Source organism: Anser cygnoides, chromosome 22 (assembly GCF_040182565.1).
Source record: "Anser cygnoides isolate HZ-2024a breed goose chromosome 22, Taihu_goose_T2T_genome, whole genome shotgun sequence".
NCBI classification, from domain to species: domain Eukaryota; kingdom Metazoa; phylum Chordata; class Aves; order Anseriformes; family Anatidae; genus Anser; species Anser cygnoides.
The window spans coordinates 7,213,518-7,238,024 of NC_089894.1; the positions used below are offsets into that span (position 1 = coordinate 7,213,518).

The following is a 24,507-nucleotide window of genomic DNA, read 5'->3' on the forward strand; positions in this document are numbered from 1 at the left end:
ATATTCCCAAGTCTCATGCCTGTTTTACAGGGCTTTACATCTTTCTCTAATTTTCTTGTAGGTTGGTGGGATCAAACCAGGTTGCTTCAAAATAGGCAACACGGGAGGCATGCTGGATAATATTTTAGCATCAAAACTGTATCGTCCTGGCAGCGTGGCTTATGTTTCAAGGTCCGGAGGAATGTCTAATGAGCTCAACAACATAATTTCCCGAACCACTGATGGGGTCTACGAAGGGGTGGCCATTGGAGGAGACAGGTAGGAGTCCATCTTCAACAGACAAACCATTTTTTAAGTCAGTCAGCAGAAGAAAATTCCTGAATCGTTAGTCGTGTGGGAGTGAAGGGCAGGCTGGCTGTTCACTTGTCTGAAAGAAAAGCTTATGAATCAAACTCAACTTCTGTCGTTCTTCCTGTGTTCTACCCAGGTATCCTGGTTCAACTTTTATGGATCATGTCTTACGCTATCAGGATACCCCAGGAGTGAAAATGATTGTGGTGCTTGGAGAGGTGAGTGAGACCATCTCACTCCTATCTGAGAAAGACCCAACTGCTCAATTCCGGGAGCATCTGACCTAGCAGCTAAAATACTAAATAACCACCACAATTAAGTGGCAGCTACTTAATATTATATATAATATATATTATATACTTAATATACTTGAGATACGCCAATGTACTGTTCTAAAATATCTGAATTTTTATTTTGTGCTCCTTTAATGAGAAGGAATTGAAAGTTTCCAAAACAAATATAGTCTTCCCCATTTTAAAGAAGAGAATTTCTTCTCAGACTGAATCCATTACTCAACGAAAAAAGACAAAAAGTTTTTATGCGCATCTCAGAGCTGGTTTCTATGAAAGTGCGAAGTTGTTTGTTTGTTTTGAACCAACTCATCTCTTTTTCTCTTCACAGATTGGAGGCACAGAAGAATACAAGATCTGCAGGGGTGTTAAAGAAGGCCGTATCACCAAGCCAGTGGTGTGCTGGTGTATTGGTACCTGTGCCACCATGTTCTCTTCAGAGGTATGCACAAAAGTGGTGGCAAATGCATAAGATAGATGAATATCTGTGGCAGAGGGAAAAAGGGCAGCTTCTCCCACTGCACCTAAACTGGAACAACTTCATGTGCAGAAGTTATTAAGCATCTGTGATAAAAACTTACTGTGCTTCTGTAGCTTGCCACTGGAGGTTTCCAGAGGATTCCACTTACATGTAAAGGGAGCCCACAGATCCTAGGTAATGCAACAGATTTTAATAGTAGCCAGCTTCTGGAGTAGGAAGGAGAAAGATACACGTTAAGCAGCTTTGGAAAGTGGAGTAAAGTTAGAGAAGCAGAACTTGATGGAAGAGCCTGCAGTGATTCCAGAGCAGAAAATTCTCTGTGTATTGCTGTTTTGACTGCAGTTGCAGCCAAGAGTTCTGTTAGCCCAAATAAAAAGGCAGATTGTACAATCTTTGGTATTCCCGTGACCAGTTCCCTGTGCAGTTCTGTACTCTGTTTTACTCTCTGCACGTAAACAACTTGTATTCCTTACTGCTATCGCTTCTTTTGTTTGTAGGTACAGTTTGGCCATGCAGGAGCTTGTGCTAACCAGGCTTCTGAAACTGCTGTTGCAAAGAATCAAGCTTTGAAGGAAGCTGGTGTGTTTGTTCCCCGGAGTTTTGATGAGCTGGGAGAGGTCATTCAGTAAGTCACACTAACAGGGCACCTTGTGCAGGGACAAAACCAGTTAGGGTACTGACTCCTAACTGGTATGGGGATGTATTTCTGCTTAAGGAAAGCTGCCTCGGTTCATTCTGGGTTTTTAAGGTCTAGACTAAGACCACCTCACTTGTCTCTCAAAAGGATTTAATAAATGGATTCTCTCCCTAGGTCTGTCTATCAGGATCTTGTAGCCAAAAGAGTGATCGAGCCAGCTGAGGAAGTGCCTCCTCCAACTGTTCCAATGGATTATTCCTGGGCAAGGGTGAGCTATGCCCCTTTACCTGATTCTTGGTTCCACAGATGCCAGACAGGACGTTTGCTATGATTCCGGATGCTTAAGATGATAACGGTGTGGTGTTTGGGTTATATCTCAGGCTTTGTAGTGTTATCAGTGAGCTCACTGGCTATGCTGGTTCTAAGCTCTAGAAGCTGCCTTGAGGGCAAGTTTAAGGCTTTGTTTTTGGTCTCCTGCTGCCTCTTGCTTCTAAAGGGGATTACTTAAAATCCCATCTTTATGTTGTGATTTCAGGAACTGGGTCTGATCCGCAAGCCGGCTTCCTTTATGACGAGTATCTGTGATGAGAGAGGTCAGGAACTGATTTATGCTGGGATGCCAATCACTGAGGTCTTCAAAGAAGAGATGGGGATTGGAGGGGTTCTGGGCCTGCTCTGGTTTCAGAAGAGGTGAGGCAGCTTTTGTGAAAGTCCCCAGACTCTTTAGCTTGAAGTTTTGCTCATTTATTAGTAGACTGTTAGGCACAAAAGTAAGACAGGATTCCTTTGTGAGTGTAGATTCGTTGGAAGTGCTATCTCTAGCCTCTCCTCAGAGGCCACAATCAGCATCTTCATACACTGTGTTTCAGTTTTGGGGTGAAATTTTCCACCAGTTTTGTGGTGCACCGAGGAGACTTCTCCGTTTTAGTCCTGTTTCACATTCTTTGACTGCTTGCTCATTATAGTTGCCATTTCAGCCCTGGAGAGAGCTGGGGAGTCTGCAAATGTTCAGTAGCCAGCCTACAGGGAACGTTCTGAATGACAGAAGTTCTTGCTGGTGTCATTAGAGGCACTCCTGGCACTAGCTGAAATGCCTAACTCAACAGAACTGCAACCCAGCGTTGCTCAGGGCCCTCCTTGAGGGGACTCTCAGAACCTACTGATCAGCCAGTTGCGTGTGTGCAGGCTCAGCCTACCAAACTGACCCTCAGTTCTAAGCTAAATAGCTAAGTGGAAACTGAATAAAATCTACTGATCTCTGAAAAGGCAAAGATAGTAGGGTGCACTGATGGCACTGTGACCTTACAGCTCCCTCTCTGTTCTACTACTTTCATGCAGGCACCTAAAACACAACTTACTGCCCACTCTAAAACCAAGTGTCTCGTGTTTTCTTTACAATAAATGACCTCGGTCTCTCTCTTGCTCAGGCTACCAAAGTACGCCTGCCAGTTCATTGAGATGTGTTTGATGGTAACGGCAGATCACGGGCCTGCTGTATCTGGAGCCCACAACACTATTGTCTGTGCAAGAGCTGGAAAAGATCTCGTCTCAAGTCTCACTTCAGGCCTTCTCACTATTGTAAGTACCTAATATCTGGAAGATTTGCCATGCGTTACTCAGTCCAGGTTTTAATACTAGTAAGCTAGAATTTGGAACAGCTACAGAGCCGTGGTCTAGCTTGTGTCTGTTCGCTCATACTTTGAATTTCTGTTGAATTCCACACTAAAACCTTGATTAAAGTGAAAAGCTACTGGAAGAGACAGTTCAACTTCTGTGCTGTAGGTTTAAAATCTAGTCCTTTAAAAATTTTTTTCTAGTAAGCAAGACTATTTTAGTATCTCATGTTTGTGTCTACGAATATTCTGTAGAAGCTTAATTGCTGTCAAAACTAAAACCGTCAGTTTTGGAGGAGACTAGGCAACCATACAGGGACAAGTAATAATCTGAATAAAATGGGCTTTAGATTACATTCACCCCTACCCTAGTCTGTCGTGGAGATGACGTGGCTATGCATTGACGGTTAATATTACTGAGTTATAAAGCAGATGTTTAGTCCTGAGTGCCTGCCTAACTTTACTTTCATGATTGCATCAATAGACACAGGATGGGGAAGATAATCCTGTGCTTGTTTTGTGCCTTAACTGTGAGTCCTTTGCTGTAATCCCCTTTGTGTTTCACACCCAGGGTGACAGGTTTGGTGGAGCACTGGATGCTGCAGCTAAAATGTTCAGCAAAGCTTTTGACAGTGGGATTATCCCTATGGAGTTTGTGAACAAGATGAAGAAAGAAGGGAAACTGATCATGGGCATTGGACACAGAGTCAAATCAGTAAGAAAAATGCATTATTAGTACAAATTAGAGGCTTGTTTTTGTTCTGGTTTTGTTTTTCTCAAGTGTGGAGGGGAATTGAAGGGAAGAAAACTAGCAACTTTCAGAGGCAGCTTTTGGTTCTCAGGACTTGTAAACCATGAAAACATAAATAGTCAAGCTTAGGACAAGTACCTGTGTAAGATGCAACATCAGTGACTGTAATATGTTCTTAACTTGCAGATAAATAACCCAGACATGAGAGTTCAGATTCTCAAAGACTATGTGAAACAGCATTTCCCTGCCACCCCACTGTTGGACTATGCACTTGAAGTAGAAAAAATTACAACTTCCAAGGTGACATGTGCTAGTATTTATTTTGTCTCAAGCGCTTTTTCGTACTGGGGGAGAAATGACCAGTGGTTAATGCTATATTTTAATTGCAAAGCACAGTACATTGTTGCTGGGTTTTTATTCTTCTATGGGAGACTTTGGGCCAAGTACAAGTGCACTTTGGTAAGGCTGAAGATGTTTGTTGGACACCAGGAAAACGCTGAACAGGCTGAAACCCATTATCTGAGTTGTCCACAGTATGTCTGGAACTGCTACATTCTTTAAGCTGGAGGCAGAGCTAGTATGCATGATGGGTGGTAGTAGATAAACTCTGCAGTTTCAGTAAAACACTGCCCTGTTGTCTGGGGCTGTCCTTCCATCATTTGTGTTAAGCATGGCTCTTGCTCAGGTTGCTGGACAGCCTCTTGTATCACTAGGTATGTGTCCACAATTACGGGTAACCTTCAAGTTACCCTTGAGGATGAAAATTACCAGATGAACATCACTTGCCATTGTTAACATCTTTATTTGGGGTGTGTGTGTTTATGTCCTTTAGAAACCAAATCTTATCCTGAACGTAGACGGCTTTATTGGAGTTGCCTTTGTTGATGTACTCAGGAATTGTGGCTCTTTCACACGGTAAGTACGTATTGGGCTGTTTTTCTCTTGGGTTATGGTTTGATAAAAAATGATAGAAGCCATACTGCCAGCCCATGTGGGACCAGGGTTTCAAAAAAGACATTGATTTATTTTCTTTTGCAGGGAAGAAGCAGACGAATATATTGATATAGGAGCTCTTAATGGCATCTTTGTACTAGGCAGGAGTATGGGATTCATTGGTAAGTTTGCTGTGTTCCTGCCCCTTCATTCCATGGGGAGATGCACTGTCACCATGATCTAACACAAACGTGAACCTCTGGGGTCTCAGTCTAAAACCCAAGTTGTACGAATCCAGAAATCAAAGTTGTTTTAAGACAAAGTATGACTAGAAGGAGGCTCAGAAATTTTGTAACATAGAAGTTGTTTTCCTTTTAGGACACTATCTAGATCAGAAGCGCTTGAAGCAAGGCCTGTACCGTCACCCGTGGGACGACATATCCTACGTTTTACCAGAGCACATGACTATGTGATAACCAGTAGTACTGCCTCAGAATGTCACTTCAAGAAGCTGGAAGCCTGCACAGAGGACAGCCACAAATGGGACTTTGATGCGTAAAGGCCATTGATACATAGACATTGAGCTGCCTAGTTAAACTGTGCGAAGCAACTGTTTTATAAGAATAGAAACCTACTCAAAAACCAAAACTTACGATATTCCATGTTACCTGCTGTATTTAATACTGTCTCTCACACTTTTATTTTTTACTACTCTTGTTTTATTTTGTTTCCAGGAAAGATTTTAAGGGTTTCGGGGGGGAGTTTTTCTCATAGACGCAGTCATTTTGAACTTACCCTGACAGACGGGAAAGTACCCATCATTCCCATAAGCTATGGTTTGGGTGTTGTGTTTTTTTTGTTGTTGTTTTTTTTTCATTTTGTTTACTGTGTTCATCTTCACAGTCTAATCATCATAGCCGGAGTAGTGGGACCACTGCTGATGTATAACCAATGCTACTCAAACTCTGGTGTAGTAATTTAAAATGTAAAGCTGTAACATACTGCTGTTAAAACTGTGAAACTCCATGTATTCCGGTGTCTGTATTTATGCAAACAACTTCTCATTTACTACTAGATTGCTGGTATATGGAATGTCAGTCTCCCACGTTATCTGCAGATGCAAAAATAATCTCAGTAATAACTTTAGCATCCTACTTGTCTGTGTATTGTAACCAAACAAATAAATGATACACTACTAGCTTATCTGGATTCTTTTTTCCCCTTCTCCCTTTTAAAGGTTGGTTGTAAACTCTAACTGGCTCTGTGACGAGCTTGGAAATACTTGTATAACCACATGCCAAACCTCAGAGCAATTACTCCTCTGATGGTGTGTGTTCTAGAAGAGTTTAAAAAAAAACCACCTGTGACTTACCCTGTAGTGTAGGTTAAGGGCTGAAACCTTGCAAATTAGAAAAGAAAGAGCAGGAAAAATAAGTGTATAAGTGGATAGCATTATACCATAGTTATGGGACTGTATCATGATGCATAGTAAAGAGGGAATTGTCAGCTGCACCTCGCTTTATTCTAATTATCGAACAAAAAAATGCATACCTCAGTCAGAGTTAGTGAATTTCTCACATGAAGTCCCTTCCCTGCAGGCTTGCCTGAGAGAATGACGTTAAGGAGAAAAACAATCAAAAGGATAGCTCAAGGCTTTGACAAAAACCATGCCTGTATTTCAGGTGTAGCATCCCTGTACCATTTGGCAGAGCAATCTCATCCCTTTAAATAATCCCCTTAAACTCGCACCACGCCTAGCGAGCTCCCTTTGTACTCTATCACGAGGCATCTGGCAGGGGACACAGGGCGAGAGCCCAAGCCGAAGGAACGCCACGGGGCAGCCCCGGCGGCTCCCTCTCGACCCGCTTTTCCCGTTTGCCGGCCGGCGATACCCCGAGGGGAGAGCGGCTCCTGCCTGTCCCCAGCCCTCATTGTTCAAAGCGGCCGGTGGGGGTGCGGGCGGGGAGGCCCCCGGTGCCCAAACGCCTCCCCGGGTAGCGCGGGGGGCTCGCCTCAGGCACCCCCCCCCTCCCCTCAGGGTTCCGTGGCCGCCATTTTAGCTCGGGCGGCGGCGGCGTCTCCCCGCCAGGGGGCAGCGCTCGCCCGGCCGAGGCGGCGCAGGCGCGGTGGCCGCAGCCCCGCTATGGCGGACAAGATGGCGGCGGCCGCGGCATCCCCTCAGCCGCAGCCCGGCCCCAGTTCACCGGCGGCGGCGGCGGAGGAGGAGGATGGCGGGGGCCCGCGAGGCGGCGGGGTGGACGGGGAGGTGGAAGCGGAGGAGTTCGGGTGCCCGGCGCACTGCGCTGACCTGGCGTGGCGGCAGAACGAGCAGCGTCGCCACGGCCTCTACTGCGACATCACTTTGGCTTTCTGCGGCGGGCGGCCCGGGGTTTGCCGCGAGTACCGGGCGCACCGCTCCGTCCTGGCCGCCGCCACCGAGTACTTCACGCCGCTGCTCTCGGGGGGCTTCGCCGAGTCGCGCTCGGGCCGCGTGGAGCTGCAGAAATGGAGCTCGGAGGGCGGCCCCGACCCCGACACGGTGGAGGCCGTCATCGGCTTCATGTACACCGGCACCATCCGCGTCAGCCCTGGCAACGTCCACGAGGTGCTGGAGATGGCCGACAGGTGAGGGCGAGCCTCTGCTCCTGCTCGGGGGGCTGCCCGCAGCCTGCCCGCTGGGCCGCGGCATTACCCCCGTTTGTTTGTTCCACAGGTTTCTGCTGACCCGGTTAAAAGAGTTCTGCGGAGAGTTTTTGAAGAAGAAACTCAATCTGTCCAACTGCGTCGCAGTTCACAGCTTGGCCCATATGTATTCCTTGAATCAGCTGGCCCTCAAAGCTCAGGATATGATCAGGAGAAACTTCCACAGAGTTATCCAAGATGAGGAGTTCTACACTCTGCCCTTTCACCTTGTCAGAGACTGGCTCTCAGACTCAGAGATCACAGTGGACTCTGAAGAAGTCCTCTTCGAGACAGTTTTGAAGTGGGTTCAGAAAAATCCCGAAGAAAGAGAAAGGTACTTTGAAGAACTTTTTAAACTGCTGAGGTTGTCTCAGATTAAACCCACTTACCTTACTCGCCACGTCAAATCTGAAAGGCTGGTATCCAGCAACGAAGCCTGTGTGAAGTTAGTGTCAGAAGCTGTGGAAAGTCACGCCTTGAGGTCTGAGAACTTGCAGTCTGGTAATCTGCAACATTCTGCTTGTCCGGTAGCGTTGTTGCCGCGTTTTGGACAAAACATGGATGTCATTATGGTGATTGGTGGTGTATCGGAGGGAGGAGATTACTTGAGTGAGTGTGTGGGGTATTTCATCGATGAGGATAGGTGGGTAAACTTACCGCACATACATAACCATCTTGATGGGCATGCTGTTGCTGTGACAGAATCTTATGTTTATGTGGCTGGCTCCATGGAACCGGGATTTGCCAAGACTGTAGAAAGGTACAATCCAAATAGAAATATTTGGGAACAAGTCTCAAACCTAATAACCAGAAAGCATTCTTTTGGCCTTACCGAAGTTAAAGGAAACTTGTACAGTATTGGGGGACATGGCAATTTCAGTCCTGGCTTTAAAGATGTAGCCATTTATAATCCCGAGCAAGACAAATGGCATAACCTGGAGTCAGCACCAAAGATTCTTCGTGATGTCAAAGCTGTTTCTGTAGAAGACAGATTTGTTTATCTTGCTGCTCGTACCCCAGTTGACAGTGATAGTGAAGATGGATTGAGGGCAGTTATTATCAGATACGATGCTGAAACGAGGCAGTGGCAAGATGTAGAGTCTCTGCCACTCATTGATAACTATTGCTCTTTTCAGATGTCAGTTGCAAACACAAACTTTTACCATACAGCATCCTGCTGCCCTAAGAGTTATCCTATAGATAATGAGGAAGCCAAGATAAAGATCTGTGGCAGGGCCTCAGACGAAATACTTGAAAGTTTACCCCCAGAGGTTCTGAGCATTGAAGGGGCAGCTATTTGTTATTATAAAGATGATGTTTTCATCATTGGGGGGTGGAAGAACAGCGATGATATTGACAAGCAATACAGGAAAGAGGCCTATCGTTACTGTGCTGAGAGGAAGCGCTGGATGCTCTTGCCTCCCATGCCTCAGCCTCGCTGTAGAGCAACAGCCTGCCATGTGAGAATCCCCTTCAGGTGCTTGCAGGGCACACAAAGATATCCTATGCCACAAAATTTGATGTGGCAGAAAGATAGAATAAGACAGATGCAGGAAAGACAGATGCAGGAAATACACCGACACTCTCTAAGTTTACGAAGAATGCCACGCTCACAGATTGAGTGCTAGTATCCGGAATATCACTCCTGATGAATCTAGTTTAGGAAATACTGGGCTAAACCCTTTTTCCTAGGCTTGATATGTCTTTATAAGATATCAGGATGTTGCTTGGGTTTGATGCATAAAAATAACATCTCTTATTGAAAATTAAGAAGCTCAGAAATTGAGGATGAATGGGAATTGAGAAACTATCAGAATCCAACAATATTACTTAACAGTGCCAAGGAAAAACCTACTTTCCTCTAATAGGTCACGAAATAGATCTTTGTTTTCAAGGATTTCTGTTGAGTTAGTCTCTAATGGTTCTGTTTTGAAAATCAAAGATCTCTATGTTAATTTAGCGGTTACATTTGTGTGTGCTGAAAGCACCTGTTTTATTTGCACTTAATATATTGACATTCCTTTGACTCTCCTAAGTGACTAAACTTCACGTATAATTAGTGTTAGTGCACTTGGCTTTCCAAAGTTGGAGGCGAGTGCAATAGTTACACGTACGTATGAAAATGAAAGCACAATCTTTCTTTATGAAGAATTACTTCAGGATGTTTCTATGTCTATTAAATATTTTGTAACTGTACATTGTAGAGAGGCAGCAGCGTTTGTAATGGTTGATCAGTAGAACATCAGACACTTGCTAAAACGGAGAATTTGAGGCAGTGGATCTTTTCCAGGTATGTCTGGAGATGCTCTGAGTTCGTCTTTGACGGCTTCGTTAGAAACTTGGGTCAACAGTCAGCCTGATGTAAGGAGTGGAAACCAGCGATGCAGTCTAGCCACATCAGTGTGGGTTAGTAAGAATGACATTATTCCCCAGGAATAGATTGAAACCTGAGCTACTTGTCGATCCTTTCTCTATTATTGCACGCGTTTAATTCAAGTGAAAAAGCGGAATAACCCCCACAAGCCTGTTTCCAGCCTGTCTTTGACAATCAATACCTTTGCCTTCAGTGTATTTTCCCTAGAAACTTAGGGTAGCTGTGCTGCTTAACGAATCAGCACCTGGTGTTCCTCTTGGAGGGACATCGTCGGCTCTCAGTTACTGATGACATGAAGATTTTTAGATGCATCTGGAGTTTTCAGTCTGGAAATAATTTACGCGTGTACTGTGGTTGTAAGGTTTAACCTGATTAAAGGTACCTTTGGGAGTTTTTAGGTAGTTTTGCATATATCAGGGCCCTGCTTGGTTCTGGTATGTTTAACTGCTATACCCCTGAGGAACAGAAGGTGGAATAGTTCCTTTGCAGTATCGATGCCTCTTGGTTATTGCTTCCACTGAACACTCCTCCTCCCTGATCTGAAAAGCTCCAGGACAGTTTTCATTGCCAGTTTTCATTACCTACCTCCTTTTCTTCCCCATCCTTCCCTTCATTTGAATGTTCCAGGTTTTCACATGTGACCAAACTCAGGACCTTAGGGAAGGGAATGGGAGGAGTAACCAGGTTGTTCCAAAACTTACGTAGACAAACATTGATGAAGAAGGCGTTTACTGTCTTTGGTTCATATGATAATTTGCTGGTGGTTTTGATGTGGGCAACTTCATTGCAAAAGGTCTTCTAAACAGTTTTTGTTTGTTTGTTTTTGTTGTGTTTTTTTTTTTTAAACTGTTTAGCTTTCTGAACTGATACTTCTCATTTTCCAATTCAGCAGGCAACCTAGATCATATCTGAAACACTGGGTAAGTCTTTCAACCACATAATATGTAAAGGTTTCTCTGATGTGTACTTTCCTTAATGCTCCACTTTGCAGTTCACTCATCACTTTGTTATCAATAACTGGTCTTTTTGTAATAAGAGAATAACCCAGCCTTGTAAAAGTTATATTGAAAATCCAACAGTTCAGTCTCAAATTACTTATCAGTGGTAACCATCCTGTATTTTATTTGCCTGTTGGATTATTATGCAAGGGCAGATTAAATTGTACAGTGCTGGCTTAGTGCAAGAGAGGAAATGTTTAAGTTTGTTCGGGCTTAAGGCTGATGTTCGGAAGTGACTGTTGCCAAATCAGCTCATGTAGGCCCTTACAGAAGGGGTTAATCAGTGGAGTTTGGCCCATGAACTCGTGTGGGTTTATCTGGAACAGTTTTCAGAATTACTGTCCCTACCGCAGGGTTTGTGAGTAGAATATGTGCAAATGCCTCACAGCTTTTGTACAAACCCCATTGATGTAACCTAAGTGGGGGCTGAATTTAAGATGCATTGCCAGACTTTGCACAGAAGCAACCGAGAAGAGTTTACCTCTTCCATCCCACCGACTTGGCTATAAGGATTTGATGAGCAAAGGATGGTAGCATGGCAGACCACCACAGCTCTGTCAAAGCCCTTATGTAGTCTGTCGGCAAATCTGGGACAATTTGGGGGGGAAATCCTGAGGTTGTTATTTCAGCTGAATAGCCTGATATATGGCAGCATGCAACAAAGTTAGAAGCAAGAACAAACTTCTTGCAGTCTCTCTTTTTCTAAGCAAATTTGATATTTGCACGTACCGTGAGAACTTCTGACATACAGTCTGTCTAGTTTACTAAAGACATTCCACTTAAAGACAGTGTCAAAATAGCTTAATATCTGTTTAACGTGTGGATGCCAGCCATGATTTTGTATGTGATGCACTCCCTCTTTCTGTGTTCTGTTTGCATGGAGAGTGATGGACACTGTGAACAGCACCAGTTTGCTCTAGCTTTTGCTAGGCCAATTCAGTGGAATTTTTGAGTAGTTAGTTGTTTGGTGTTTTTTTTTTTTTTAAGCCTTGACTTTAAGTGGACCAATTGCTTTGCAGTTTTTTAACCGACAAGTCTAACCATCCATTGTCCCACCTGTAGGTGTTCAGAAGAACTGAATTTGGCTGTAATTTAGCTCACTAACCTGTGAAACGTAACAAATTCCTTGGGGCCCTTGACTGCTGTAGCTTGCTGGGTATTTATAAAAAAATGATCCTATAAGCAACAGGCTGGGAATTCTTCCACTGTGTTTATACTGGCTAGTTAAATGTGAGTAAGATCCTAGTGTGATTCAGGAAGTATTATAAGGCTGACTTCTGGCCCTCTAAATGTAAAGGAACATCAAAGGATCAGAGTTTTCCCTCCTCCTTACGACAATCACACCTCTATAGCTGTAATGAATGTGTGCCACAAAATGCATGTTTCATGTCCTGTCTTTCTGCTCAAGGTATTAGTGAGGTAGGACGCATCCTGCCTAGCACTAGGTGGTCACCGTAGTCAGTTCTAGGTGCCATAAATGTACATAATATTTTATAAGGACATGAATATTCTGTTAGTAAGGTTTGTATATATTTTCAGTAAGACTTCCTCTCACACACAGTTGGATACCACTCCAGAAATAAAGAAAACATGCCAACTTTTTAGCATGCATAATGAATAACGATCCTAGATTGATCGCTATTAACAACTTGGGTCACCGAGAATAGCAACTTCTGAGGTTATTTTTAACACAACATTGCAATACTATGTTGTAACATTCGGTGGCTTTAAAAAAGTAAATATTTTATGGCTTAGATTTATTTTCAGCTGTGTCCACATTATGTTAGAAAGCAAACCATATTTCTGATTTGACAGTCTTAAGTGGAAGTCTTATAAAACAGGTGCTCCTGAGGATCTAATCCTATTACTAATACGAATGTTAAGTGTGGAACTAACTAGATGTTCGAAGACCATTAATAGTCAGATACTCCTTATAGGTCCATGTCACTGTGGATCACGGCAGCTGTACTCTCCTCAATGTTAATGTAGACTTCAGCAAGTTGCTTGGGCAAGCAGCAGTCCTGTACTTACTTCCAGTAAGGTAAAGTAGTGTGTGTGTATAGGCTGTTTGAAACTCTCCTACTGTAATGTTCTTTACATTAAATACACTGTACTAAAGTTTATTGTAATAAGTGAATTAATGAAAATAAACCTTTTATTTCTCTAGCGTTCTGTCGTGCCTTGTGCCTCTTACTGGTTTTAAGCTGTTATACAGGCTGTAGCCAATAGGTCTAAATCGTACTTTTTTTGGTGCCATAGAGTGAAAGTTCTAATTACTAATCAATTCTTTTGGTCTGTATCAATTTTGCTTACTTTTAGAATAAGCAAATACATTCATTTGCTGCTTAGAAGACTTTATTAGCTAAGGGGAGCCGTTTATACAGGCAGGGTACTTGTCGAAGAAGTGTGCTTGACTTCCGTTTGCAGTGACTCCACGCTGTAGTCGCGTCTGGCGGCGTACTCCCCAACGTTCGACAGCCCTGGCACCACGCAGCAGCTCAAAGCACTGCGGTATATGCCCATGTCGTGAGCATCGTACCAGTCGTCAGCTTTTTCGTCGTAACACTCAACATTGAAAGTAGTAGAAAAACCGTTAAAGCCGCCAACCACAAACAAAAGATCGTCCACCACTTCGATGCCAAAGTTGCTGCGAGGGTTGAACATGGTGGGGACTGTGCGCCATGTGTTGGCAATGGGGCTGTAGGCTTCCACGCTCCGAAGACGGTTCACTCCATCAAATCCTCCTACCTGCAAGTGTCGAAGGTACAGAGCTGAAATAGGCCTTTCCTCTTTTGCTAAGGCAGCTGAATCGTGTTGTGGATGTGTAAGACTTTTAACTTGTTCTGCTTTCTTGAGTTTGAGCATTGCTGAGAGCACGTGATCTCAAAACACAACGCAGACTGCTCCCTTCTTCCTTCCAGAGCTTCCAAAACTATTTTGTGTGTCTGTCAGATTCTTATACTTAGCCACACGCTGCATTTAAGTTCTGTGTAAGATAAGCAGGACCAAGCAGAAGTACTGAGCTGCTAAAAGATTTTATCAACAGCAGAAAATAATTTCTTTGCTACAACTGTTTAAAGATTGTGAACGTATTTTTTCATAATGAAAAGCCTGCAGCTGACAGTATTTTCAGGGGTATTTTAACCATCCTTGCCCTCAACTTTCTTCCCCAAATCTCACTTTGATTTTCAAGCTGGCCACTTGCTTCTAGCTAGGAGGTGCACATTAGCAGAGTTTCAGCCCATTAAACAACAAAAAAAGTACCACAAGTGCCGGGTGCTGTTGTCGCAGGGGTACCACTTCTACCTTACCGCATACACTTGTCTTCCATATGCAATCACACCTACTCCACTTCTTCTGCTTCTCATGGGGGATATAAAGGTCCATTGATTTGTTGTGGCGTCGTACACTTCAGCTGTGGATAAGCATTCATTCCCGTTGAACCCGCCGCATATATACACCTGTTTACAGGAGGAAAAAAAGGTGAGCAGGGTGCTTGTATTGGTGGGAGAACATGCTGAGAAGAAAATGGCCTGGCTGTGTTTTTTTGTTAATTTTTTTTTTTTTTTTTAAAGATAATAGTCTTTTTGTCCTGGGTTGGAGGTAGTAACAGTGCAGGGAGTTATTCAAAGCAGCAGGATTTTGATCCATTTTTTTCCTGAGCTGTGTGAAGCATCCAGGCACGGTATTTGACCTGCGACCACAAGTATTGTCCGGCAGCAGCCAGTTTCGCCTCTTAGCTTTGTATCTGCAGCTCCAGGATTTAATGAGTAAGGTTTACATGAACTTTTTCCCCTCTATTTTAAATGACTCATCATGTTAAAGGGAGCGATTGTTTTGTGTCTAGCTCCCACAGCTCCTCTTTTCTATCTAGAGGATGAACTGTGGGTGGTAGCTCTGTTTATCCAGTACGCAGCTCAGCACGAGGCTGAGCTCCAGGAAGCTCTCCACCTCACCACGCTCTATAGAAGAACAAAGCTCATCCTCGCCGTGTAATGCTGCACAGTGATATCTGTTTGACGCCTTGTCCTGCTCACCGTACTTCAACCTTAACCGCTGTGACAAATCTCCCAGACCTTTTACCTTATCGTACAGCGTGGTTGCACCAGCGTCGCTTCTCTGCTCTTGCATGGGAGCGATCAGCGTCCACTGGTTGGTCTCGGGCTCGTACCGCTCGGCTGTGCTGAGGCGCGTGTACCCGTCAAACCCTCCCATGGCGTAGATGCAGTCGTTGAGCACGGTGACGCTGACGTAGCAGCGCCGCGAGTGCATGGGTGCGACCTGGTGCCACGTTTTCCTCAGCGGGTCGAACCGCTTGACGCTGTTAAAATAATCCACGCTGTCGAATCCTCCGATAACGTAGACAAAGCCTTTCAGAAAAGCGGAGCCGTGGTAGGCACGGGGGCTCTCCTCCTGGCACGTGACGTTCACCCACTTGTCCGCGCGGGCATCGTAGGTCTCGATGGCGTTGGTCGGGCTCCCCCCGCTCCAGCCCCCGATGGCAAAGAGGATGGCGTAGGGCAGGCGAGGCCGGGTGAGGGGGTTGATGAAGTCAGAAGCCGAGGGGCCGTTCGTGCTGAGGTCGTACATCGCTGTCAGTGCGCTGATGATGATGGGTTTGCAGTCCTCGTTGTCCTTCACGTAATCGTGCATTTTAACTTTCTTCATGAAGTGGTCTGCCTGCATCAACGCCAGTCGAACCTGAAAACGCAAAAGGAGGTGAGAGTGTTGATGTTAAAGTATCGATGTTTAATATTTTGGTGTCCTTCCCAGATGGGTCCAATGCTGGATGGCTTTGATTTCAGGCTAGAGTGTTGTCTAAAGCTTATCACAGAACCGGAGAATTAAACGTGTAGTTTTTAGCTTGTCCAGAAAAGGGTACTCGAGGGTAAATGATCCCATTTTGGGGGAGCCTGCCACAACTCTGCCATGGCACTCTCCTGCCCGCAGACTGAAGCTGCTGCAGCTCCTGCTGCTGTTTGCATAGTGTAGCTTGTCTACAAACACTCATAAGCTTTGTGTACCTGGACATAATGTCAGCCCGTGTAATCTTCAGCCCTTCCTGGATGTGAGCAATGATTAAACTCAAGCTCTTAACGTGAGGAAATGTGCACTTAAAAGGGACTCCCCAACCTTGGCACAGCACGTAACAGCATGCAACGCTCGCTTTTCCCCAAGCAGCGCTGGGAGGCTGCTGTTTCCTCTGCTCTGACGAGGAAAGAGAAGCGAGCCAACGTCTCCAGAGCCGTGCAGGTAGGCAGGATAGGTGCCGCCGCCGCAGCACTGACCTTGCTCAGCAAGACGGAGATGTACTGCTTCCTGTTCTGAGGGTCGTGAGCGATCCACTTCAGGATGGCCTCGAACACCACGTCTTCTTGTTTCACGTTGAGTTCGTCTTTCTCGATGATGCCCTTTAGCTCGTCAACGGAGAGGTCTAGAAACTCCGCGGACACGTTGATCAGCTCCTCGAAGTTATGGAGGATGAACGTGTAGGCTGTTTGTTGCAGGTTGGGACAGTGGTAACAGTTTGTGAGTCGGCAGATGCCGATGCAATTCTCCAAGCACAGCTGAGATTTTAGGAACTCGCAGCACAGTCTGACGATGCCCATGATGTTGAACTGGTCCGCTGCGCACAGCAAATTTTGAACGTTTTCGGTGGTGACTGGTACTGTCCTGGTGTAGGCGTACTCGATAATGAGATTCATCATTTCAGGTGAAATGCCGGGGATTTTGTATACTATCTTCTCTTTGTTGTTCCAGCCACTGGTAAACAAAGCCCTGAAAAAAATAATAAAAAAAAATAAATTAAAAAGCAATGTTGGGGGGAAAAAAGGCTTTTTCTGTGTTAACCCCCGACCCTGTTTTCCCATATGCCTTCCTCCCTGGGCACTGGTTTGGGGCACTAGCAGCAGTCGTGCTGGGAGGCCCTGTGGTTTATTAATCCGTGTTTTACCAGCTTGTTGGATGATTTTAAACAGGAGCCGCAGCCTCAGGCTGTGGACAGAGAGCAACAGAGCCCATGGCCACCTTGCTCCAGCAAGAGAACCAGAGGCTAACGGTGTGTGGGGCAAGAAAGACTTGTGCCGGGGGCCAGGCTGGCCACGCTGCCAGCCCTACGTTCGTCAGACACCGCTGCCAGAGTGGCTGCAAAATGCCAGGGTGCGGATTCGTTCTGGTGACCAGGCTGCTATCGGGACTATCTATATCTGCTGGCCGAGAGGCTTAGTGCCAACGTAGGCACCAGAGGTATGGGAAGAGCATAGGACACAGCCTAGGAAATACTGGTTGTCCCCATTCCCGCTGTAAACTCATTTCTAGTACTGACCTAAAATAATGACTGCAGCTACAGAGGATGTTCTTGTGAGCATTGAACTCAAAACCATTCACGTTAATGATCACATCACAGAGTTTCCCTTCCAGGCGAAGCTCGTTGAAGACTTCGCAAGCCATCGCGCTCATCTTCCTCTCCATTTGTGAGGCCGAAGAGCTGGTGGGAGCCGAGGTGTCGTCCATGTCGGAGCCTGGGTCAGCGGAAGGAGCTTCTCTGAGGTGCTACAGGGCTTTCTCCTTGCCCTCCTACATTTTGTCCCAAACGCTGCCTTGTCTGGTGGTTCTGGAACCTGCCCCGTAGTGAGCTCACAGAGGCGGGGAGGACCCGGGAGCCGCTGCCCATGGGGCTGGGGGGGGCTCAAGCCCCGCGGGCACGGGGGTCCTGCTCTTCACTCCCCCAAACCTCAGCCTAGACAAGGCTGGGCCTTGTACCCACACCTCGCTGGTGGCTGCTCGGGGCAAACACAGCCCCATGCCTCCCGTGCAGCTTGCTTGTATCGTTTAGCCCCCATACGAAGCCCCCCGACGACAGGCACCAAATGCTTAGAAGTGCCCCAACACGATGGAGGAAGCCAAGGCACAGGCTTGCTCGTGTGGGTGGTGAAGCCACGAGCCTTGCACCGCTTGTTTGGAGGAGAGGAAGGTTTTTTTGGGGGGGTCAGGCCCAGGGAGAGGAGAGCGGGGTACACCTGGGGCCCCCTCCCGACTCCTCACGGCCGCCTTCCCCCTGGGCTTTGTCGCGGCTGTAGGTGAGATGGGTGCTGAGGGAGCACCTCTAGGATCGGCATAAACAAACAAAATAAATTAAAAAATAAAAATAATAAAAATGTTTGGACTTCTTCATACTGCTGCTGGTGGTTTGTTTCTTCCCTCCTTTCTTCCCTCCTTTTTTCTTCCCTCCTTTTTTTTTTTCCCTCCTTTTTTCCCTCCTTTTTTCCCTCCTTTTTTTCCCTCCTTTCTTTCCCTCCTTTCTTTCCCTCCTTTCTTTCCCTCCTTTTTTTCCCTCCTTTCTTTCCCTCCTTTCTTTCCTCCTTTCTTTCCCTCCTTTCTTTCTCTCCTTTTTCTTTTTCTTTTTTCTTTTTTTTTCTTTTTCTTTTTTTCTTTTTCTTTTTTTTTTAAGTTAGACGGTTCTGTGGCAACGCCGGGGTGGATGTAGCTGCTATCAGCCCCTTGCCACGTATTTTTATTTATTTACTTTTCACCTTTCTCTTTCTCTTTTGCCTTCCCGGCTCTGCAGCGTCTCGCAAAGGAAACGCAGCAGCGAGCGGCGGGGGCTCCGCTGCACCCGGAGGGGACGGGAGACCCCGGCCAGCCCCGGATACCCCCGAATACCCCCAAACACCCCCGAATACCCCCAAACACCCCCGGGCCCCCCCGGCCCCGGTCCCGCCTCCCGGCCCGGCTCCTCCCCGCGGCTGCGCGGCCCCGGGCCGGCCCCGGCGGTGCGGAGCGGGGCGGGATGGTGAGCGCGGGGCCGGGGGGTGCGGAGCGGGGTCCGCAGGGGCCGGGGAGCTGGGAGAGCAGGGCTGGGGGCACGCAGCCCCCGGGGTGTCACTGACCGGGGGGGGGGCTCTCTGCCTGCAGGTGCCTGAGCTGGAGAAGCCCACGGTCCGCATCCTGCGGCCGGAGCGCGTGCTGGGGGTAATCCGGTCCATCAAGGAGCAGGGGAGCAGCAAGCTGCAGGTACTGGGCCCCGGCGTCGCGGCTGCTGGCGGCGGGCCATGCGTCTCCGGCGTGCTCGGTGCTTGCTTTCATCTCCCCCCTCCCCAATTCTGCAGCCCCCCCAGGCCCGTCTGCCCCCAGCACCCACACGCACGCAGCACCAGCCGCGCGGTTTGCTGTTTGCTGGTGCGGAAGGAAAAGCCCCAGACAAGCTGCGGGGGGGGCACGCTGTGTTTGCAGGCTGCCCCTGGCCGGGCCCTTTGCTTCCCTGTTATGCAAGCTATAAATATTAGCCAATCCCCAAACCTCCCCCCCCCACCCACCCACGGCAGTCAGCGGGGAGGATTAAGCCTTTTGGTGCTGATAAGAGTGCCTGGGGTGCGGGAGGGGTGCTGCCTGGCTCAGCTGGGGGGGGACATCTGCTTCGAGCTGGCAGGGACGCTCAAGTTCCCATCCACGAGCTTCTCCCGTGCTCTGCTGCAGCTCTGTGCTCTCATGTGCCGACGCCGGATTTGCATCCTTGCAGCCGGCAGCATCCTTGGCCAGGCACCGCAAGGGCAGAACGAGCTGGGTCCCCTACAGCTTTTGGTCTTCTCTCGCCCTCCAGGTCATCTCTGACTTCGACATGACGCTGAGCAGGTTCGGGTGCAACGGCAGGCGCTGCCCCACGTCGCACAGTGAGTTGAAGCCTTGCCGTCGGCTTTTCCTGCCCCTAATTCTGGGGGGGGTTTCTGTGTCTGTATCCGCAGCAGGTGCTGCGGTCACAGCCCTCACCTCCAGGCAGCCCAGAAACCATCTCCTGGTCTTTCTGCTCCAGCTTTGCAGACGAGACTGCCAGATGCTCCTTTTCCTTCTCATACTTGCATCCTAAAACTTTGAGCCTTTCTGTTTCTGGGCTACAAAAATGGAATTTTATCTTTGCAGATATCCTCGACAACAGTCGTGTTATTAGTGAGGATGGCAAGAAGAAGGTAGGTGCTGTTTTGCGGGGCTCTTCGTCCCTATGGCCCATCATTTTGGGGTTATATTGGCCAATGGTAACAGAGGGGAAAGTAAAAAAGGGAAATTTAATTTGCATGCTCAGCTGTGGGCTTTTTTGGTCTGATAAGAGCAGGAAGTGTGTCTGTGTACTCCTCTGTACCTGGAGTATTTGGGCCAAGAGGAGACGCAGCCAAGCTAGCGGCGGATTAACTCTTCCTTCAGAGATCCCCAAATTTGCTCCGATTGAAGTGGTTTGGGCTGTTTTTGTTGTGTGTTGTGTTGCTTTGGGGGAATTTAGAAGTGCTGCGTTTGCTGATTACGGTCTCTTTAGACTCAGTGTTCGCTCTGTGTTCTCACTTGGGTACAACGTTCCAGTTAAAGGATCTGCTGCACTATTACTACCCCATAGAAATCGATCCCAACCGGACCCTGGAAGAGAAACGTCCCCTGATGGTGGAGTGGTGAGTGCGTGCCCGTGGTCTGCTGGTTCCCTTGGGGAGCACTGGGGGACACAGGAGAAAAAGGAAACTCCTGAGCCGAGGCCAGGCACGGAGGAACGTGCTGAGCCCTAGAAATGGTTCCCTTTGTTTGTAGGTTCCCCTTTAACATTTTTTGGGTGCGTGGCACACGCTCACCTCATTGTGCCTGTCACGCCCAGCTGGCAAATAATTCGAGTCACTGGATGAAAAGCAGAAGCTACAAGACCTTGGAGAGAGGGGGGCGCTTTCCTTGTAGTCCTTGCCTTCAGGCACGGGAGTGGTGATGCTGGATCCCTGGCACGGGTCTGATTTCCCTGCACGCTGGTGCCTGATGTTGGTGCTGGCAGTTCCCTGGGTCTCACAGCACGTCCTTGGGCATCACAAAGTGCAAGGGACGTGAGGGCAGAGGATGCAGATGAGCAAGACCCACGTTTGTTGTTTCAGAGCAGAAAGCCGTAGATAAATAGGTGATTATCACCTCCTGGCCCCTTCTTGTCCCCGAGGACTACAGTGTGCAAGACTTGAACTTCCTATAGGCTTGGCAGCGATACCGGGAAGTTTCTAGCTAGTAATTTTCTGACTGCCTCGAGTTTGGCTGCCCAGGAAACTCACCTTGCTGCCTTTCCCTAGGTGGACCAGGGCCCACGACCTGCTGTCGCAGCAGAAGATCCAGAAGGGTGACATCGCCCAGATAGTCAGGGAATCGGACGTGATGCTGAGGTACGGGCTGGGGGGTCGGTGTGCTGCCTGGGGCCCTTCATCCCCTCCACGTAGTTCTCCCAGGGCCACGTCGCTGCTCGTGTTTTCGGAGAAGAATCCGGGGGAAGCTGAACTGATTTCTGACGGCTCGCTTCACCTGCTCGCTGCCGCTTTGATCTGCACGCCTCCTCCGAAGCGCAGCAGATGCAAATCTCCCTTCCTTCCTGGGGTTTAGCTTTGTGACAGCGAGCCAGAAGCCAGCACCGCCAGCTGCAGCCTGAGCTTTGCTCCCCGAGGCTGCGGGCTGCCCGGTTCCTGGACTGGCTCCTTCCTGCCCAGAGCCTCTTCCATCTCCTTTCATCTTGGCAAGGAGCACCCAGAGGAAGCTCCGTGAGCCTGGGCGGGCAGCTCCCCTCTTCCAGAAGAGATTTTCTCCCCACTCACTGGAACCGCTGAGCCTTATCCGGGCCCTTGACTCAGCATCAGGTTGCACCCAGATCATTAAAACATTGAACTAAAAGTTTTTGCTGAAGCCGGCCGTGGCGGTGATGTTCCTGAAAGTGGCGCAGGGGATCCCTGCTTTGAATGAGCTGCCGGTCTCGGAGGGGACGTGGCACCGTGTGTCCGGGTTTCCATGGGCCAAAGCTCCTTTTGTGCGTGGAAATCACGTGCTGGCAGACTGCGAGGCTGCTGCACGCTTGTCTGGTAGTCCCCGCAACCAGTCCAACCTGCCACGCATCGCTAACGGGTGATTTCGGAGCGAGCTGGTGGCACCCGCGCTGGTGGGCACGTGCCTGAGCTTGCTGTGCTGGGTGGCCCCAGGTGAGGGGCTGGGTGCTCTCAGGGGGCTCTGGGTGCTCTCAGGGGGCTCTGGGTGCTCTCAGGGGGCTCTGGGTGCTCTCAGGGGGCTCTGGGTGCTCTCAGGGGGCTCTGGGGGCTCTCAGGGGGTGCTGAGTGAATGGCTCACGTGCCGCACCTTGCTCCGTACCTCCCCACAGGGTTGTTTTGTCGACGTGGGGTCTGCTGGCTCTGCTGCGCACCCTCGGCGTGCACAGCGGGCACCACAAGGCCCCAGAGCAGTGTGTTTTTTGCAGAGCAGGCACAGGCTTTTCTTTTTGGGGAGTCCCAGGCAGAAACATGAGCCTTGGAGCTGAGAGCGTTCGCAGCCCACGATGCGCAGAGCATTGCTGGGAGGGAGTAACGTAATGCCCTGTCATGGACACTTCTCTTCCAGGGACGGATTCAACGAATTGTTTGATCAGCTGTACAAGCACAACGTCCCCATATTCATCTTCTCTGCTGGCATCGGCGACGTCCTCGAAGAGATTATCCGGCAGGCCAACGTCTTCTACTCCAACGTCAACGTGGTGTCCAACTACATGGACTTCGATGACAGCGTGAGTTCGTGCAGCGAGCCTGCCGGGGGGAGGTTTGTGAGGCTGGAACGGAGGGCTGTGATACATTGAACAGAAATGCTGCTAGGGTAAAAGCTGCCCATTAGCATTATGAAGTGTTGGATCCCTCTAGGTAGGACTGGCCCTTTTCGGGGCCATGGGAACACCGTAAGAGCTTTGGGATGCCTTGCTACCTGCTGCCACCACAGGTAGCACAGGAGCAGCTGAGCATCAGTGCTCAGGATCTCGTAGGTTCCTCATCTTCCAAGCTCACTTTTGGAGGCTGAAGGTGAACTCTGTGTCTGTTGGGTATGCTCCGGGCTGGATGCTGGTCCGGCGCTGCACGCTCAGTGCGTGGTCAGCGTGGAGTTAACGGACCGCAGAGGTCTTCCCTGATCTGAAAGCCAGATGTCCTTTAAAGCAGCTTGGAAGGCCTTTGTTGATGCTCGAAAGCCTGAAAAGTCCCAGTTCGCATTAGAAAACGACCCGCTGTGCACAATGAAGCCCTCTGTTCCCACGGGTGGTGTGCTGGGGCAGGCGGCCTCAGGGGGAGCCTGGGACAGCGGAACAGCCCTGCCTCCTTCCAGGGCCACGCTCTGCCCTGGGGCTCCTCTGATTTTGGCTTCTGTAGCCCCTGAACGGCACCAGGGCAGTACAGAGCCCAGTCCAAGATCTCCAGGATCCTTCGGGTTCTCACCACATGGAATGGGCTCGTCCTGCAAAATGGGGCCCTTGGGGACTCCCTCCCTGTGTTTCGTGCATCCTTGGGCACGTCTCAGAGATGAGAGCTGTCATTCTGCGAGCATCCCCACCTTATCCCCCTCCCAGCAGGGGGACCGCAGCTGCAGCACGGCGATGGGATTGCTTTGGGATCAGCGTGTCTGTCCTGTTTGCACAGGGAGTCCTCAAGTGCTTCAAGGGACCTCTCATCCACACCTACAACAAGAACAACAGCGTCCTGCAGGGAACGGAGTATTTCCAGCAGCTGAGCGGCAGGACGAGCATCATCCTGCTGGGGGACTCCATGGGGGATCTGACGATGGCAGACGGGGTTCCCAGCGTGGAGAACATCCTCAAGATCGGCTTTCTCAATGACAAGGTGGGTGTGAGAAGCAGCCCTCTTGCTGCCGGAGCGTGAGGGATGCTGGATTTGTGTCGGCTCCCACGGAGCGTGCAAGGGAGCTGTGGAGCTCCTGGTGCACTTTGGGCATTTCTTGGGGTGGTTTTTGACCTCTCTTTTCTGTAGCACCAAGAAATGCAAGGGCTGCGGGTGCAGCATCTTCGTTCTCAGCTGTTCACAGTCTTCTTTCTCTGTGGTCCTCTCCTCTTCTCCCTTCCCTGGTGGCTGCACTGCAGGTGGAAGAGCAGAGGGGGAAGTACCTGGATGCCTACGACATCGTTCTGGAGAGCGACGAGACGCTGGATGTGGTCAACGGGATCCTCCGCTACATCCTTCTGGAGACATGAGCTGGGAAGCCAGCGTCCCAGCCCCGGCCAGGGGAACAAACGGGCGTCCTTCCACGGGCAAAGCCGGGCTGGGTTTTCTGGTACCTGCCTGAATCCATCCTGGTGCCTGGGGCAGGCTCCCTGCCCCGGCTGTTGTGTGTCGTGTCCATCCCGAACCTCACCGGCTGTCCTCCTGGAACTGGAGGGCTGAGATGCGGGAAGCAAGGAGCCTGCTCCTTGTGCCCCGTCTGTGCCTCGGCTCTGCTGCTTCCCTCTCAGACTTCGTCCCAGCTCTGGGGGCCACACAAACCATTTGTGTTCAGGGGAGAGACATCCTGCGCTCAGCTTCAGCGGCTGAGAGCAGAAACGGAGGTGGTTTGCTGTTGGTTGAGGACAGGCCCGTTTTAGATTGACGCTGTTCGGTTTTAACTGCGCGCCTGTCTAAGAAAACAAATTTCTCTCCTGA

General features: G+C 48.8%; 4 protein-coding genes across 8 annotated transcripts in view; 3 read left to right on the plus strand and 1 right to left on the minus strand.

The window, feature by feature from the left end:
* The window catches only part of ACLY (ATP citrate lyase), a 29,364-nt gene extending 23,170 nt beyond the window's left edge, over positions 1 to 6,194 (plus strand). For both annotated transcript variants that reach the window (XM_066981706.1, XM_066981707.1), the window contains 12 exons: positions 62 to 258; positions 428 to 509; positions 913 to 1,023; positions 1,560 to 1,687; positions 1,874 to 1,967; positions 2,235 to 2,389; positions 3,127 to 3,277; positions 3,884 to 4,027; positions 4,250 to 4,363; positions 4,896 to 4,978; positions 5,102 to 5,178; positions 5,375 to 6,194. In XM_066981706.1, the coding sequence (XP_066837807.1) occupies positions 62 to 258; positions 428 to 509; positions 913 to 1,023; positions 1,560 to 1,687; positions 1,874 to 1,967; positions 2,235 to 2,389; positions 3,127 to 3,277; positions 3,884 to 4,027; positions 4,250 to 4,363; positions 4,896 to 4,978; positions 5,102 to 5,178; positions 5,375 to 5,469 (1,431 nt within the window). In that variant the 3' untranslated portion in view covers positions 5,470 to 6,194. The remainder of the gene's footprint in view (positions 1 to 61; positions 259 to 427; positions 510 to 912; positions 1,024 to 1,559; positions 1,688 to 1,873; positions 1,968 to 2,234; positions 2,390 to 3,126; positions 3,278 to 3,883; positions 4,028 to 4,249; positions 4,364 to 4,895; positions 4,979 to 5,101; positions 5,179 to 5,374) is intronic.
* Positions 6,195 to 7,122: 928 nt separating this feature from the next.
* KLHL11 (kelch like family member 11) lies at positions 7,123 to 13,217 on the plus strand. Of its 4 annotated transcripts, XR_010826273.1 has the most exons (4): positions 7,123 to 7,621; positions 7,710 to 10,084; positions 10,942 to 10,972; positions 12,988 to 13,217. XR_010826273.1 is itself a non-coding variant. In XM_013199796.3 (2 exons), exons 1-2 carry the CDS (start codon positions 7,140 to 7,142, stop codon positions 9,304 to 9,306), a joined length of 2,079 nt encoding a protein of 692 aa, XP_013055250.2. In that variant the 5' UTR covers positions 7,123 to 7,139; the 3' UTR covers positions 9,307 to 13,217. The 4 variants fall into 4 exon arrangements, 1 of the variants encoding a protein (XP_013055250.2); XR_010826272.1 differs by having other exon boundaries at positions 7,710 to 10,972; XR_010826271.1 differs by having other exon boundaries at positions 10,942 to 13,217.
* A 170-nt stretch (positions 13,218 to 13,387) lies between these two features.
* KLHL10 (kelch like family member 10) lies at positions 13,388 to 18,191 on the minus strand. The gene is made up of 5 exons (XM_013199795.3): positions 17,376 to 18,191; positions 16,339 to 16,828; positions 15,134 to 15,751; positions 14,362 to 14,511; positions 13,388 to 13,798 (listed from the first exon to the last, which is right to left on the minus strand). Exons 1-5 carry the CDS (start codon positions 17,561 to 17,563, stop codon positions 13,427 to 13,429), a joined length of 1,818 nt encoding a protein of 605 aa, XP_013055249.2. The 5' UTR covers positions 17,564 to 18,191; the 3' UTR covers positions 13,388 to 13,426.
* A 489-nt stretch (positions 18,192 to 18,680) lies between these two features.
* Positions 18,681 to 24,507, plus strand: NT5C3B (5'-nucleotidase, cytosolic IIIB). Its single transcript, XM_048053214.2, has 9 exons — positions 18,681 to 18,842; positions 18,965 to 19,063; positions 19,650 to 19,719; positions 19,967 to 20,013; positions 20,399 to 20,484; positions 21,133 to 21,222; positions 22,436 to 22,598; positions 23,494 to 23,694; positions 23,952 to 24,507. The coding sequence occupies exons 1-9, from the start codon at positions 18,840 to 18,842 to the stop codon at positions 24,060 to 24,062; spliced, it is 870 nt and encodes a 289-aa protein (XP_047909171.1). The 5' UTR covers positions 18,681 to 18,839; the 3' UTR covers positions 24,063 to 24,507.